Source organism: Thamnophis sirtalis, unplaced genomic scaffold (assembly GCF_051295495.1).
Source record: "Thamnophis sirtalis isolate CommonGarterSnake01/CBP01778 unplaced genomic scaffold, rThaSir2_p1.2 scaffold_8, whole genome shotgun sequence".
Classification (NCBI taxonomy): Eukaryota; Metazoa; Chordata; class Lepidosauria; order Squamata; family Natricidae; genus Thamnophis; species Thamnophis sirtalis.
Window position 1 is genome coordinate 63,505,173 of NW_028261388.1, and position 17,538 is coordinate 63,522,710.

Genomic DNA, 17,538 nt, shown 5'->3' on the forward strand with positions numbered 1-17,538 from the left:
CTAATGCAAATAATATCAAAAGTTGGTGGAATTAATAATCTTATAGCAATAACAATACCAATGGCAATAACAATATATTCCCTTGATAGTAGTATTATAACATTAATTCCAATTCTTTAAGTTCAACCTTATATGTGATCTTCCTGAGTTAAGTAATTATATGAAAATGTTCTGGGTCCTCTTGGTCCAGTAAATCTTCTTTCTCTCTCTCTAGTTGTTTCTTTTAGTAATGTCCAAAGATTAACATCAGAATTCTCCAATAGTCAGCTCTCTTGTTTTCCAAGGGGTATCACGTCACCCCCCCAAAAAAGATTCCAGATTTCGCCAGTAGATGTCACTCTTCCACAAGCTAACCAGATACAGACTAACCAGAAACAGATGTGGCAAGGAACACTGCCATAAATCAGCTTTTATATCTTCTCCTTCAAATCTTCAGTAGTTAACTCATTTCCCCTCTGAAGGCATCCATGTAGTCAGAGTTATTTACAGCCAGCTTTTATTGTGTTAACTAATTAAGTTTAGATTCAGCTCCTCAGACAGTTCAGAGAAAAAGAAGAAATAGCCTCCAGCCTTCACTCGGCATAATCCTCTTGCCGCTATAAATGGGGGTGAAAAAAAACAACCACCCCACTCCTTCTTTGAGCCCTTAAACTCTTGAGCTGTTTTGGAATAAAAATACCTTTCACCAGCTCCAGCAGCTTCTCTGTAATAAATCCTCGCTTATTTTGAACTGCTGTCAGCACTCTAGGACGGCCTTTACAGATCGCCCTCTTCCACGCCCGGGGTTATGAAAGAAATTTCAAGCACAGACCATGAATTGCCATCCTATGGTCATGCCAAACCAACCTTCTCTTCAGTCTTCCCTACAGGAGACCTTCGGTTTACAAAAATCTTTCCAGAAACCCCTCTGGATGCCAAATCCAGCTGCCCACCCCTGCCTTGGCTTTATTATCAGGGAGGGGTTATTGTTTTGGGGGTGCAGGAGGCAGCGAGCGTGGTCAAGCAATACAAAAAAAATATGTATTTTTATATATATATTTATTTTAACACTATTAAAACCAAATGTAGTGAATCTCCAACTTTTCATATGGTGGCTATCTTGCAAGCTGCTTAAACACCTTATTGCTGATAGTGCTTATTGATGTCTCTAATGTCAGCTTTGGTATCTAAAGCATCATAATGAACCATAATGAATGGTATGGGTTTTTATGGTAAGTTTTTTTTCCTGGTTACTACTTCGGCTAATACTCCTATCTCGGTTGATTCTGTAACTCTTCCAAGTACATTCCTGTAATAATTTTGATCTCATCCATCCATCTCATACAGTATTTCTTTTCCCTCTTCTACTTTCTTCATCTTTGCCAAACATTATTTAGCCCATCATCCACTCTGATCATATACCAAAAATATGTGAGTTTTTCCTTGCTGATCAATGACCCAAAAATTACTGATTGATCAATTCTTCTCACTATCCACAGTAGTCCTGATTAATTCTTATAATCCACAATAAAAACCACGTGAAATCTCATTATTTGAAGGTATCTAAACCCTTTAACTATTTTCTATAACTATTCTTACATTGTTTACCATATAAATAGCTTTATTTTTCATCAAAATGAAATTTTTTTAGCTACTCACTTCTTCACTGTCAACTGCAGAGTTAAAAAGAACTGAATGTCCCTCCAAAATTGATAAAAAAGCAGGAAGAAAACTAGTCCAAGAGGGCTCTAGCAACTTTAAAAGAGCTGCAGGAATTTCTGGCAATTACTGATTGTGTATTACAACACTATCTCCCATATTCTTCTTTTGGCTATAGGGTAGCATGGCAATCCTTTTCTTAAAAACAAAAATATCTAAGCCCAGCAGTGGTGGGATTCAGCCGGTTTGCACCAGTTTTTCTGCAGTTTGGCGAATCTGCTGATCCCACCATTGGCTGGCCTCACCCCTCCCCTCCCAGACACTACTCACCCGACCTGAGAAGATAAGGCTAACGCTGCTGGAGAGTGCCCCATTGGGGACAGACAGCTAGCCCTGGTTCGGTTCCTAACCGACAGGCTGATATGCCCTCTTCTGTTGCCAGCTCATCTCCCTGGTTTGTGTGTTTCTGCGCAAGACTTCACCACCAGGCCCTGCTCTGGCTGCTCCCCCTTGGTTAATGCCCAGCAAGTGAAGAGTTAGTCTGCCATGTATGGATGGAGACAGGCAGTGAGGGACGTGACCGAGTGATGCTCCTGAGCAGAAAAACCTTCCCTTGCCCTTCTCCTGTGTAAAGATTGGGGCCTTTTTCTCTGACCTGGGCCGAGGGGATGCTCTGGATGCAAGTCACCATCAGCCTTACCTTCGTGGGTAGCTGCAGTGAGCAAAGTGGTGCAAGCCCCACAGGCTGTAAAGTAAGGCTGATGGCTGCTTTGCATGCTTGGCTGAAGGGGGACACTGAAAGGGGGGGAACACAGCTAGACTCAGTCACCTTTTGGGCTCAGCTCTCGGCTTCCGTGAGGCCCGAGAGAAAGTGCCTGGTCTGGGCACACAGCCACACCTACCCAGTTGGTCGTTAGGCCAGAGAACTGGTTGTAAATTGTTTGAATTGTTTTTATAATGTAGATTATAAAATCTTTACTAAAATACTAGCAAATAGGTTAATGTTGGTTATTCAACAACTGATTCACAGTGATCAAACAGGCTTTATTCGAGGGAGACAAATGAGAAGTAACATAAGATTAATTGTTAATGCATTAGAATACTTGGGAAAGAACAATCAAATTCCTGCCGCGTTCATATTTCTGGATACCGAGAAAGCCTTTGATCGAGTTAATTGGCAATTCCTGTTGAAAACACTGCAAAAAATGCAAATAGGAGAAAGTTTCTAACAATCAATCAAAGCAATATATCAACAGCAAACGGCTCAAATTATTTAGCAATAGCAGTAGACTTATATACCGCTTCATAGGGCTTTCAGCCCTCTCTAAGCGGTTTACAGAGAGTCAGCATATTGCCCCCAACAATCTGGGTCCTCATTTTACCCACCTCGGAAGGATGGAAGGCTGAGTCAACCCTGAGCCGGTGAGATTTGAACCGCTGAACTGCTGATCTAGCAGTAGCCTGCAGTGCTGCATTTAACCACTGCGCCACGGACCAAACAGGTTTTATACAGGGGAGACAGATGAAAAGTAATGTTAGATTAATTATCAATGCATTAGAATATTTGGGAAAGACAACCAAATTCCTGCTGCGTTCATATTTTTGGCCGCTGAGAAGGCCTTTGATCGAGTTAACTGGCAATTTCTGTTGAAGATATTGCAAAAAATGCAGATAGGAGATAGCTTTTTACAGTCAATTAAAGCAATATACCAACAGCAAACAGCACAAATCATAGTTAATGGAAGTTTAACAGACTCTTCAAATTGGAAAAGGTACAAGACAGGGTTGTCCCTTGTCTCCATTACTGTTTATTATAACTTTGGAAATATGTTGAACAAAATACGGGGCTTGGAGGGTCTAAAGGGAATTAAGATTAGGCAGCAAGAATATAGAGTGCGTGCTTTTGCGGATGACTTGGTTATAATATTAGACCAACCGCAGGAATCTAGTATGATCTTAATGAATATGATTAACCAATACGGTCAAGTGTCACGCTTTAAAATAAATCTAGGGAAAACAAAAATACTAGCTATAAATATGAATACTAAACAAAAGGAAGAACTAGGAGGAATGATAGGATGTGAAATAGTTAAGAAGGTCAAATACTTAGGAGTTAATATTTCAACCTCAAATGGGAAATTATATAAGTATAATTATGAACCACTTTGGCATAGTATACAGACAGAGATGAAAAAATGGGACAAGTTACAGTTATCTTTGCTGGGAAGAATAACAGCAGTGAAAATGAATATTTTACCTAAATTTTTATTTCTTTTCCAAATGCTACCTATACTTAAAAAAGATGTGAACCTGCTAGAATGACAGAAGGGTATTAATAAATTTGTATGGACAGGAAAGAAGCCGAGAGTAAAGCTAAAAATAATGCAAGATGTGGGTGAGAGGGGAGGTTTGAAATTACCGAACCTAAAATTATATTATGATGCAGTAGCATTATCTGTAATTAGTGATTGGATTGATTTAACTAATGATAGGATACTTAATATCGAGGGGTATGATCTGGTATATGGCTGGCATGCTTACCTGTTATACAACAAAAAAGTGGACAAAATTTTTAAAAGTCATATTTTAAGGAATGCTTTACTGCGGGTTTGGAAAAAATATCAATATAAATTAAATGACAAGATACCCATGTGGGCAATACCTAGACATGCAATAGAAAATATGAACATGGCACAAAAACAGGATATAATTACTTACAGACAGCTTCTTACCCTAGAAAGGGGTGTATTGCAACTAAAATCCTTAGATGTATTAAAAGAGGAAAAGGTAATTCAAACATGGTTCCAGTATGGACAGCTACAGGCCAGGTGGAAAACAGACCAAAAAATTGGTTTCATGCAAGTCGAGGATAATTTATTTAAACAAATAAGAGATCAAAGTTTAATGCATATAAAGAGGATATACAATGTATTAATACAGATGGATTCTGAAACAGAACTAGTTAAAGACTGTATGATAAAGTGGGCTCAAAATATTGAAGAACCAATAATGCTGGATACATGGGAAAGAATTTGGGTAAGAAATGTAAAATTTACACAAGGCCAAAATCTGAGAGAAAATTTTTATAAGATGTTTTATAGATGGCATTTGGATCCTAAAAAGTTGGCTTCTATGTATCCGAATTTACAACCCAAATACTGGAGATGTGGTTCTCTCGATGCTACATATTTTCATATTTGGTGGACTTGCCAAAAGTTTAAGGCATTTTGGATAAAAATATGGTGGATTATGCAAAATGTTCTTAAAAAAAGGATAAAGTTTACTCCTCAGTTATTTTTGTTAGGTATAATTACTGACTGTACAGCTGTAGAGATTAATTTGTGTCAGTCCTTCTTCATTCAAAAATCAGAAAAGAAGACCACAGGACTCCATTAGTAGAAATCAAGTGTACTTTTACTAATTATAAATGAATAGAAGCGAAGCTAAGCTAAGTCTGATTATTTAGGTGCGAAAACGAATAATATATTGTATAATTCATTCCCCTCCCCTTGGCATCCTGTGCACAGTCCAATCATAATTCTCCTAAATGTCAGGTGTGAGATAACTTTGAAAGGCATCACCAGGATGGAATGCTAGTCTGTTGGCCTTGGCGGGAAACACTCCTCCTCCACATGCGCAGTAAGATGGACAGTTCAAAATCTAGAATTTTCCTCCAGCACAATGAGTCCCCTCCCAAATACCATGCCCCCCACCGTCCCCGTTTCAATGGCAGCCGAAGCAGTAGCAAAGCGGAGGCTGACATCCGGCCCTCCTCCAGAAAAAGGCGGTCAGACCTGGAAAACGACAAAGCACAAACAAACAGAACGAAACGTAAAAGAAAAAAAAGGGGAGGGAGAGAGAAAATGTCAGGAAATTGGCCAAACTAGGGTTTGTCAGGATAAGCAGAATAGAACTGGCGGAGCAATTTAGGGGCCCGGACATGGGACTTGTCCACCCATTCAGTATGAGAAGGGGGGAAATGCTTCCAAGCCACCAGGTACTGAATACGATTCCGCCGTCTACGGGAGTCCAAAATTTCGCGAACCTCGAAATGTTGTTCACCATCAATCAACAGCGGGGCGGGCGGTGGAGGAACAGGCGGATGTAAAGACGAAAAGCGAACAGGCTTTATGAGGTTAACATGAAAAACAGGATAGACTCGGTTGAAGTGTTTAGGCAGCTGCAGCCGAACGGAAACAGGATTGATGACCTTGATAATAGGAAATGGGCCAACATACTTAGGCCCCAACTTCTTGGACTTCTGGGGAGTCTGAAGAAACTTGGTGGACAGATAAACCTGATCACCCACTTTGTAATCAGACGGCTTAGTCTGTTTCTTATCAGCCTGTTTCTTATGTGCGCGATGCGCAGTATCCAAAGTTTGGAGTGCCAAAGGCCAAACGTGCCGAAGGTGATCACTCCACTCAGAGAGAGACGAGACTTGCGGCTGCTCACGAGGAACCTCAGGAATAGGTACAAACTCCTGACCATACACCACCCGGAAAGGGGTGAAACCAGTGCTGCTATGCACAGAATTATTATAAGCCACCTCCGCATGTGGCAACAAGTCCACCCAATCATCTGGCTGGTAGTTGATGAAACAACGTAAATACTGCTCCAGAACAGAATTAGTCCTCTCACAAGCCCCATTAGTCTGAGGGTGGTGGGCGGAGCTTAAGCCCTGGGTGGAGCCAATCCGCTTAAGAAACTCCCTCCAGAACACGGAGGTGAATTGCACACCCCTATCTGAAATGATGCGGTCAGGCACCCCATGTAAGCGGTAAATGTGGGAGATGAACATCTTAGCGAGAGTCTTAGCAGATGGAATCCTGGAACAAGGGATGAAGTGGACTTGCTTGGAGAACAAGTCGGTAACCACCCAGATAACGGTATGCCCCTGGCTCTCAGGGAGATCGACAATGAAGTCCATAGAGAGCTCCCTCCATGGGGCAACAGGGCGAGCTACAGTCTGGAGTAAACCCTGCGGCTTCCCTGGTGGGCGTTTAGCGGACGTTTAGCAGGTAGGTTGTAGCTCCGGGTGGGGTGGAGGTGAGACTTAGCTTAAATTGTCAGCCCTTCTTCATTCAAAAATCAGGAAAGAAGACCACAGGACTCCATTAGTAGAAATCAAGTGTACTTTTACTAATTATAAATGAATAGAAGCGAAGCTAAGCTAAGTCTGATTATTTAGGTGCGAAAGCGAATAATATATTGTATAATTCATTCCCCTCCCCTTGGCATCCCGTGCACAGTCCAATCATGGAATGCTAGTCCGTTGGCCTTGGCGGGGAACACTCCTCCTCCACATGCGCAGTAAGGTGGACAGTTCAAAATCTAGAATCTTCCTCCAGCACAACGAGTCCCCTCCCAAATACCATGCCCCCCCTCCCCGTTTCAATGGCAGCCGAAGCAGTAGCAAAGCGGAGGCTGACAATTTGATTTTGCACTTAACTGCAGCAAGATTGCTGGTGGCGCAACACTGGAAGAAGGAAGACTTGCCTACAATTCAAGAATGGACATTGAAAGTCATAAATTTAGCGGAGATGGCTAAAATATCTGCATATCTTAAGGACCACTCAAACGAGAGATATAAACGAGACTGGAAAAAATGGATTGATTATATACAAAATAAATACGGGACTAAGAAATTCCAGATAGCTTATGCTTAAGATTAGGAATGATTTAAATTGTTTAAATTTAGTTTAGCAAGGAGGAGCTAAGTTCAGTGTAAAGATGTTATCAATTTTTTATTCTTTTTTCCAATATATTTTAGACTGTTTTTGTTAAAAATCTATACCGTGTACGGGTTCTGGGAAGTCGGGGGGGGGGAGGTTGTAGGGGGTTGGTGGGGAGGGTAGGGGGAGGGATATATATCAGGTTTGACGAGACGTGTTAGATTTTAATGTAATTTGACTCCACATGTATACTGTTTTCTCTTATATTTTCATTACTATTATGTTAACATGAAGCGTAAATACACCAATGAGAGGAGGAGTGGGAAACAGAAGGGAGAAGAAAGATGGGAAGAGAGGGATAGGAGAGAGGGTAAGGGGGGGGGGAAGATGAGGAGGATAAGGAGGAGTGGAATGTAGAGAGAGTGGTAGTAGAAAGGAAGGAGAAGTAGAGTAGGAAAGGATGATGGAGGGAAGATAGAAAGTTGGAGAGAGGTAGAAGAAAGAGGTGTATGGAGAGCAGAAGAGCTATAATGGGTTTTTATTTTTCTGGGCATTGTTGACAAGAGGAACTGATGTAATTATTATTTAATACTATATGATACGGGCTATGTATAGTATACATGTGAGTGCATGTTATGAAAATGGTAATAAAATAAAAATAAAAACAATTGTTTGAATCCCACTACTGAAGCCCAGCTACATTTTTCAAAAACCTACATCAAGTCTGACAAAACCATATGGGAGAATATGTTATGGTCTGATAAGTCCAAGGTTAAAATTTTTGTTCATAATACCAGAAAATATATTTGATGCAAAAACAACACTGCACATCAACAAAAATACATTATGGCCACATAGAAGCATGGTGGTAGCATTATGCTTTGGGAAAGGCCTCTGCTAAAAGGCTGAAGATGAGGAGGAATTTCATCTTTCAACATGACAATGACCGAAAGCTTATCTCCAAATCAACAAAAGAATGGCTTCGCCAGAAAAAAAATCAAAGTTTTGGAATGGATCAGCCAGAGCCCAGAACCTGGATCCAAATGAAAATCTGTGAGGTGACCTGAAGATGGCTGTGCATAGGACAGTGCTATCTAGCAGTGATTTTGCAGAGAAGAGTGGGCAAAGATTCCCAAGATTCCTAAGACAAAATGTGCCATGCTATAGGCTCCTACGCCAAAAGCCTGAACGCTATCCCTTCTCCTGTCGGCCTCTATATGCTTGCGTTTGATATGTCTGAAGATACTCCTCAGTTCTAGTTTGAAGGGAAGGTGGAGATTGTCTGCCCTGGGCAGCCTGCCTGCTACGTGGGAGGGGCACTGGCGTCATCTTCCTTCTAATGGGTGGAGAAGTGAGGCTGCGTTCCCATGTGCTTCTCATCACCTCAAGAGGATCCACTGCTCCTCCCCTCTCTTTTGGCATGCATAATGGCTTTTCTTCATGGAGGGTGACCCAGTCAAATTCCTTCCTTCGTTGCTCAATGGAACTTCTCAGGGGCTCCATTTGGGGCTTTGGGGGCCTGGCTTGATTCCAGTCCAGCATCCCCTCCACTCTTCCCAGCTCACTTAGGGCCTTTCCCTTTTTCTGGGCATAGGGGTGTGGTGGGGGCTCCGCTTTAGCTGTTTTTAGGGGTTGATTACTTATCTCCTTTTGCTTTGCTCATCTAGCCAGGAGAGTCCCAGTATAGCAATAGCAATAGCAGTTAGACTTATATACCGCTTCATAGGGCTTTCAGTCCTCTCTAAGCAGTTTACAGAGTCAGCATATTACCCCCAACAGCAATCCGGGTCCTCATTTTATCCACCTCGGAAGGATGGACGGCTGAATTAACCCTGAGCCGATGAGATTTGAACAGCCGAACTGCAGAACTGCAGTCAGCTGAAGTATCCTGCCGTGCTGCATTTAACCACTGTGCTACCTTGGCTCTATAATGCAGTATGACTGCATCTGTCATTTTGGGGGCTATTATGAATCGAATTACTTCCCAGTGATCCAGTAGCTCTAGTCTCACTGGTTCGGTCAGGTGGGTGGCATAGGCTCTCCCCATTAGGGACCCATCGACCTATTCGAACCGGATTGGGTGGGCCAGTCTTTTTGCTCTGATCCCCAGTTTCAGGACTGTGGTCAAGTTGATCAAGCATTAGTGCATCCTGAGTATATTAGGGCTTGAAAATCCCCCTGGGTTCCTGTCTTTGGGACTGTGAGGTGTATTGGAAAAAGGAAAGGGCGAATTGGTCCTCTCACCATTGGATCATTTTCGCCCTCGTCATCACTGTCGTAGGATTCTGGTGATTGGTCATTGTTACCTTGGGTTTCTCCCCCTTCATCTGGTTGGGGAGTGTCCCAACCAGATGAAGGGGGAGCCTGGAAAGCCTTCCGGGATGCATGGGTAGCCCGTTTGTGGCCGCGTTCCCGTTGTGCCCTGGGTAATAGTTCTGGCTTCAGCATCGGGGTTGGGGTCATGCACACGGATGCCATATGGCCCATTCCCTTGCATCTATAACATTTCAGCAGACTTCGAGGGAGGGCTGGTCTCAGGGCCCACTGTGGTGCTGTGGTTCCCCGTCGGCTGGATGGTTTCAAGTCAGGTTGACCTCTCTCTCTCTTGTGTCCAGTTGCTTTCTCATGTTGTTGGCATGCAGCCTGCTGTCAACTTTTATTGCTACTTGGAACCGCTCAGAGAGTCGGTTTGGAAGTCGCGGTAGGCAGTTACTTGGGAAATCTGCTGGTCCAGACTTGTTCTGAAAAAATACACTAACAGACACTCTGATAAAGGTGGTAGCCTTCCAATGACTCTCCTAAATTTGCAGATGTGCTCTTTGATGGGACGGCCCCTTTGCTTTAGGTCACTGAGCTCATCTTCTGCATACAGGTCCTCCTCCACCTCCTCAAATCTGGCCTCTAGCAGTCATAGGAAGTCATCTACGCCTTGCAGTTGGGGGCTCTCCTCTTGTGGAGGGTGACCCAGTCAAATTCCTTCTTCCGTTGTTCTATGGAACTTCCCAGGGGCTCCATTTGGGGCTGTGGGGGCCTGGCTTGATTCCAATCCAGCATCCCCTCCACTCTTCCCAGCTCGCTTAGGGCCTTTCCCTTTTTCTGGACATAGGGGTGTGGTGGGGGCTCCGCTTTAGCTGTTTTTAGGGGTTGATTACTTATCTTCTCTTGCTTCGCTCATCTCGGCTTTGATGTCTGGTGGCTGCTCTCCAGCTATGTTCGGATAGCTGTCCTTTTGACATGGTCTTTTGAGTTCCCCCTCAGCACCCCGAGATTTAAAAGCAAAAGATGGCTGTCTGTAAAGTACCCTAATGATGCCTGCTTCATAATAAGCGACCCAATATTTTAATACAAAAAGCAGTGATTTATTAACAGCTTCCCCACCAAATAAAGTTGGTGAAAATGTATATGCGTCTTATAGAACAAATGTTGCCAAAGTCCTGCTCACCTGCTTGCCCCCACCTTTTGACCACCTCTGTCTCCCCCCCGCCATTTTTAGATCATTGTCGCCTGTCACTGGCAGCAGTAGTGATTGGTGACGAATGGTGTCAGCGATCAGTGGTGCTGGCAATAGGTGGTGATAGGTGGTGGTGATCAGCAGTGATATGGACTGAAAACGGGACGTGTGGAGGCTTATCCCCTTATCCTTATTGTGGATCATTCTTAGCTTCCCGGTCTCTATCCAGCTTTAAGTAGCTTATTTTTCTGCCTGAATTGGTCTCAGGGTCCTTGAGCTAGGGATCATTTCACCATTTCAGGATGGTAAATCTGTTGGAAGGCTACAGACTATCCATTAGGAATAGAGATAGTAACATATTTTGTATAAGTTAACATAAAAGAGAGATAAATAATCTCAGGGTTGTATTATATAAGGGTGAATTTAAAGAAGCAATGTGTAGATTGGGTAACCACTATTCTCATAGTGCCATTATTTAGATATCAAACATTTGTGATGGATGATGGATGGAGAGATGGAAGACTTGGCCAATTAGTAGGAGGGAAACACACCAGCCACTCGGTCTTATCCGGATTGAGTACAAGCTTGTTAACCCCCATCCAGTCCCTAACAGCCTCGAGGCCCTGGCACATCACGTCAACCGCTTCACTGAGTTGACACGGGATGGACAGATACAGCTGCGTATCGTCCACATACTGATGGTATTTTATCCCGTGCCGTCGAATGATCTCACCCAGCGGCTTCATGTAAATATTAAACAGGAGGGGGGACAGGATTGAACCCTGCGGCACCCCATAATTCAGGGACCTAGGGGTCGATCTCTGCCCTCCAACCAACACCGACTGCGACCTGTCCGAGAGGTAAGAGGAGAACCACCGTAGGACAGTGCCTCCCACCCTCACCTCCCGCAGTCGTCGCAGAAGGATACCATGGTCGATGGTATCGAAAGCCGCTGAGAGGTCAAGGATAATAGTATAGCAGTAGACTTATATACCGCTTCATAGGCCTTTCAGGCCTCTCTAAGCGGTTTACAGAGAGTCAGCATATTGCCCCCAACAATCTGGGTCCTCATTTTACCCACCTCGGAAGGATGGAAGGCTGAGTCAACCCTGAGCCGGTGAGATTTGAACCGGTGACCTGCTGATCTAGCAGTAGCCTGCAGTGCTGCATTTAACCACTGCGCCACCTTGGCTCATAAGGAGCACTAGGACGGAGGCATAACCTCCATCCCTGGCTCTCCAGAGGTCATCGATCAATGCGACCAAAGCGGTTTCCATGCTGTAGCCCAGCCTAAATCCTGACTGGAAGGGATCTAGATAATCGGTTTCCTCCAAGGACCGCCAGAGCTGAAAGGCTACCACCTTCTCAACAACCTTCCCCACAAAGGGGAGGTTGGAGACTGGACGATAGTTGTTTAAAATGGCTGGATCCAAAGATGGCTTCTTCAGAAGGAGTCTCACCACCGCCGCCTTTAGAGCGGGGGGAAAGAACCCTTCCCAAAGGGAGGCCGTAACAACCACCTGGATCCAGCCCCGTGTCACCTACCTGCTGTTAGCAACCAGCCAGGAGGGGCACGGGTCCAGTACACATGTGGAAGCACTTGCGGCTCCCATGGCCTTGTCCACGTCCTCAGGGGTAACAGCTTGAAATTCAATCCAGTGATGTCCTGCCAGATTCTCCCCTGGTACCTCAGCTGGCTCTGCGCAATTGGAGTCCAGGTCCATCCGAAGCCGAGCAACTTTATCCGCGAGGAATTGGACGTAATCCTCAGCTCTGCCTTGCAAAGGATCGCTCGTATCCCTCCTATTTAGGAGGGAACGGGTTATCCTGAACAAGGCGGCAGGGCGCGACTCAGCGGAAGCAATCAGAGAGGCAATGTATGTTCTTTTAGTCGTCCTAATTGCCCGGAGATAAGCTCTGATGCTGGATGTTAAAAGCGCTCGGTCTGACTCGGACTTACTGGATCTCCATCGTTGCTCTAGGCATCTCTTTCGGCGCTTCATCTCCCGGAGTTCCTCAGTAAACCAAGGGGCCCTCCTGGATCCACTGCCTCGGATCGGCCGTAAAGGCGCAATCCGGTTAAGAGCCCCTGCCGCTGCTGAATTCCAAGCAGCAACCAGAGTCTCCGCCGGACTGTGGGCGAGGGTATCAGGAACAACGCCAAGCTCCGTCTGAAAGCCCAAAGGGTCCATAAGTCGCCTGGGGTGGAACCACCTAATCGGTTCCTCCTCCCTACAGTGGGGGTTTGGTCTCCGAAAGTCAAGCCTCAGTAGGTAGTGGTCCGACCATGACAGGGGTAAGATCTCGCTACCCCTCAAACCAAGATCACAACTCCACTGCTCCGAGAGGAATATGAGGTCGAGCTTGTGACCTGCCGAGTGAGTCGGGCCCCGAATTACTTGGGTCAAGCCCATGGCTGTCATGGAAGCCATGAACTCCTGCGCTCCATCAGAGTGTTCACCGAGCGAAGTCAAATTGAAATCCCCCAGAACCATAAGCCTGGGAAACTCAATTGCCAGCTCAGCTACTGACTCGAGGAGTGAGGGGAGGGCTGCTGCAATGCTGTTGGGAGGCAGGTACGTTAACAGCAAGCCCACTTGACCCTTGAGGTCCAACTTCACCAGCAAGGACTCACACCCGACAAGCTCCGGAGCAGGGATCCTACGAGGTACTAGAGACTCTTGGATAACGATAGCCACTCCCCCACCCCTTTCTGGGATCGCGGCTGATGAAGCACCTGAAAACCCTCTGGGCACATTTCTACGAGGGGGACTCCTCCCTCCGGGCCCAGCCAGGTTTCAGTAATACATGCCAGGTCTGCCCTCTCGTCTAAGATTAAGTCCCGGATGAGGGGAGCCTTGTGAACTACAGACCTGGCATTTAGCGACAGCAGCCTGAGACCAGGGTCCTGATTACTCGCGCAATCTGGCCTTGGAGTGGGACTCATAGGGCCGGAAGGAGGGATCTCTGTAACGTAGCGAGCCCTCCTTCCCCGGTAATGGCCAGCCCTAAAGTCCCCACCATATCTGCCCCTCCCTGTTAAGACCGTAATGCTCCGGCCCACTCCCGTGTCCGTAGTCCCTCCACCCACCCCCACAGGCCCCGCATTTCCCGACAGGCCCTTCGAATCAATCATCCTGAGATTGGAACAGGCCCAGATCCCCCCAACACTCCTGCAAAGCAGTCAGTGTGGGGGAACCTGGTTCCCATCCCAATCTCGCTTGCACACTCAAACACTCACTCACTCACACCCCCACAAAAATTTTAAAAAGATACAGCAGTATAATATAAAAGGGGATTACACAAGTTAAAAAGTTAAAAAGTGTGGGATCATTCAATCAAGTACATAACGTACCACATGCACTCCCCATACAAAAAGAAAATTGCGCAGCTATTTAAGATATTCGAGTAAAGTTTGTAGGCGGGTTCGCAAAAAAGTCCAGTCCAGTGGACGGTGGAGTGGATGACGATTGTAAAAATAGAGGGCAGATGGAATAATCTCTCAGGCTGTGGGGTCAAACAGTACGCCCCTCAGACAGGGTTCGCAATTTGGGAGTCCTCCTGGACCCACAGCTGACTTTTGAACACCACTTGTCAGCTGTGACCAGGGGGGCATTTGCCCAGGTTCGCCTGGTGCACCAGTTGCGTCCCTACCTGAACCGGGAGGCTCTCACAACAGTCACTCATGCCCTTGTGACCTCTAGACTGGACTACTGCAACGTGCTCTACATGGGGCAGCCCTTGAAGAGCATTTGGTGACTTCAGCTTGTCCAGAATGCAGCCGCACGAGCGATCGTGGGTGCACCTCGGTTCACCCACGTAACACCTATCCTCCGCAAGCTGCACTGGCTGCCTATTGGTCTTCAGATACGCTTCAAGGCGCTAGTCGTCACTTATAAAGCCCTTCATAGTATTGGACCTGGGTACTTGAGAGACCGCCTGCTGCCAATTACCTCCACTAGACCGATTAGATCTCACAGATTAGGCCTCCTCCGAATTCCATCCGCCGGCCAGTGTTGACTGGCGACTACCCGGAGGAGAGCCTTCTCTGTGGCTGCTCCGACCCTCTGGAATGAACTCCCCATGGAGATTCGAACCCTCACCACCCTCCAGGCATTCCGCAAAGCCCTTAAAACCTGGCTGTTCAGACAGGCCTGGGGCTAAAGAACTATTGCGCCCGTCTCGAATTGGTATGACTGTTGTGTATTTTAAATTATGTATTGTTTTTGTGTCATTTTAATTTTCTGTTTGTATCCCCCTTCCCTGGTTGAGTTGTGAGCCGCCCTGAGTCCCCTTCGGGGGAAAAGGGCGGCATATAAATAAAATCAACATTCAACATTCAACATTGTGGTAAGCTGGTTACCTGTTTCTGAGAAATAACAGTTTTAAAGTTATTTATATATGATAGTGGATTTTTTTTAGTGGAAAAGAGGTTCTTTATAAACAATTGTGTTTCCTTTTATGCTGCATTTTTAAAAAATATATAATTAAGAGTAAATAGCAAAGTAATTATTTATACTATTTAATTTTCTGCTTTTTAGGAATAATTTTACCTCAAAAAAGCAAGCTTGATATTCCTATATTATTTGCTCCTCTTTCTATGAAACTCTATGAAACTTTTATTGTTATTGAAGTTAAGAAGGTACATGAAGAAAACTGGACTTATGATGACACATTTGAATTAAGGGAAGCAGTCAACAGGTAAGTACCTTAAACATGAGTTATCCATAACTAATGTTGATTTAAATTTGAAATCATTATGTGAATTAATTTAATAACATAATTTGTTAACATAAAGCATTATTTATAAATTTAATAATTTATATAATTACATAATAATTAACATAGAATATTTCACACTTATTAAATTTAAACAAATATAGGACATCTTAAGAATTTCATACTTAAAAACTCCAGATAATTCTGTACTGTCTAAAATTATTAGGCTGTATAAGTATGACAAAGCCATCTTTGGTTATATTATCAGACAACTCATTGTCAGCTATCCAAGAGAGTATGGATAGTTTTCAACTACTATACTCAATGGAATGATAGTTATATAAGATGAGCTAAATTGCCATCTTTGCTGATTTAAGCAAATTAAAGCATGCCTAATCTAATGGTTAATTGAGGGAGTCAATATCTCTGTTATAAATAATGTAATATCACTAGCTATAAAAGAGGCTATAATGAGGTATGTCATCAACACATATGTTGTTATTTCTTTTCTATTTTGATGTTACATCAATTTTTTGTACTAAAGCCAACTTTAATTGCTTGGTGGATGGCATATATTATGAAATGGGATCAGTCCTAGTACATGGTATAATTTTGTAAGAAGTAGATTTTTAAATTAGGTTTTGTATCAGATATATTACTGATACAAGAAATTTCAAACAAGTTTTAAATGAATAGATAAGGCCACAAAGTAATGATTGTACTAGGTTTTTCTTTTACAATGATAATATTAATATTTAACTTGCTTATATTTCTCAGCCAAACTGTAATAATAAAGGATGAAGAACTTAAAGGACTCCGTTGGATCTACCCAATTTATGGAATTCCTGAAGCTCTGGCCAATGAATCAGCTCCAGGTATCAATGAACAATTTAAATTGAGTAGAAGAAAATGAAAATAACATTCCCCAACTAAAATAAATGGAATAGTAGATAAAGAGAACTTAGTACAAATGTTCAAATGACCAAGTATATTACAATTGCTATTATAATCAATCAGTTCCTTCTTCTTGTAGTATAGTAAAGAAATGTGTATTAGTGTACAACATGCATATCCCATTTGATATGTAATAGGGCTTGAAAACTGCTATTGTCCTGGAAAACTGAAAGATAGCTCAGGATTGCCAAAGTAATTCCATACAGATGGAACTCTCTCCAACTATCACCGCATCTACTACTTTTTCAGGAGTTTGTTCTACAGTAGTTTATGCAGAAAGGAGAAATATAGGATAAGCTCATTTAACTAAGGAATTCAATGGAAACATTAATGCTTCCGTGTTTGAATACAAATGCAAATCTTAAAGAACTAGCTCTTCAGGAAATGAGAGTCCCAATCTCAGAAGGCTCATAAGTAAAAGCCACTCCAAAATTAATTAGAAGTAACCACAGGGATATTGAAATGAACAGGTGATTTTTTAAAATATTTTTTTTCAAAACAAACACAACACATACTTCTTTACATACTGTAGATAGTGTATGAGTTGGTTACAAAAAGACTTTCGTGCATTTCTTCCACAGTCAACAAACATAATTCATATTAACTCAAGTATTCTAACTCAGATATTTATACGTGTTACCATCATCATACCTCCATTTTCATTTGACTATAATTGTTTAAACGTCCATCATAAAATATACCAAGATTTAATACATAACCACATACTGGCATTTCATTTACTATTTCTAAAATCTTCCATTAACACTGAATCCTTATGTCCTATTCTAGCTAAACATCCATAGTATTTAATAACAAAATTTTCTAATCCTCCTTTCCAAATCACTGTTTACAATTTACATCCAGTTTCCTTATATTGTACCCATACCTATATATATGTTGTTATCCTTGTCCCTTCGTTATTTAACTATATCTTGTATCATATCATTTTCCCCCTAATAATCAAGACTTTAACTGTATCTAAGGGATTTCTAATCTTCCTTTCATGGGTACCATTTAATATTCATATCCAATTATTACTTATCATAACACTACACATTGTATACATTAGTAACATTATTAATTATTTATTTAACTATATCT

General features: G+C 43.2%; 1 protein-coding gene across 1 annotated transcript in view; it reads left to right on the forward strand.

The window, feature by feature from the left end:
* The window catches only part of CFAP47 (cilia and flagella associated protein 47), a 583,307-nt gene that overhangs the window by 442,362 nt on the left and 123,407 nt on the right, over positions 1-17,538 (forward strand). The window contains exons 58-59 of the mRNA XM_087721802.1: positions 15,306-15,465; positions 16,261-16,358. Of these exons, the coding sequence (XP_087577928.1) occupies positions 15,306-15,465; positions 16,261-16,358 (258 nt within the window). The remainder of the gene's footprint in view (positions 1-15,305; positions 15,466-16,260; positions 16,359-17,538) is intronic.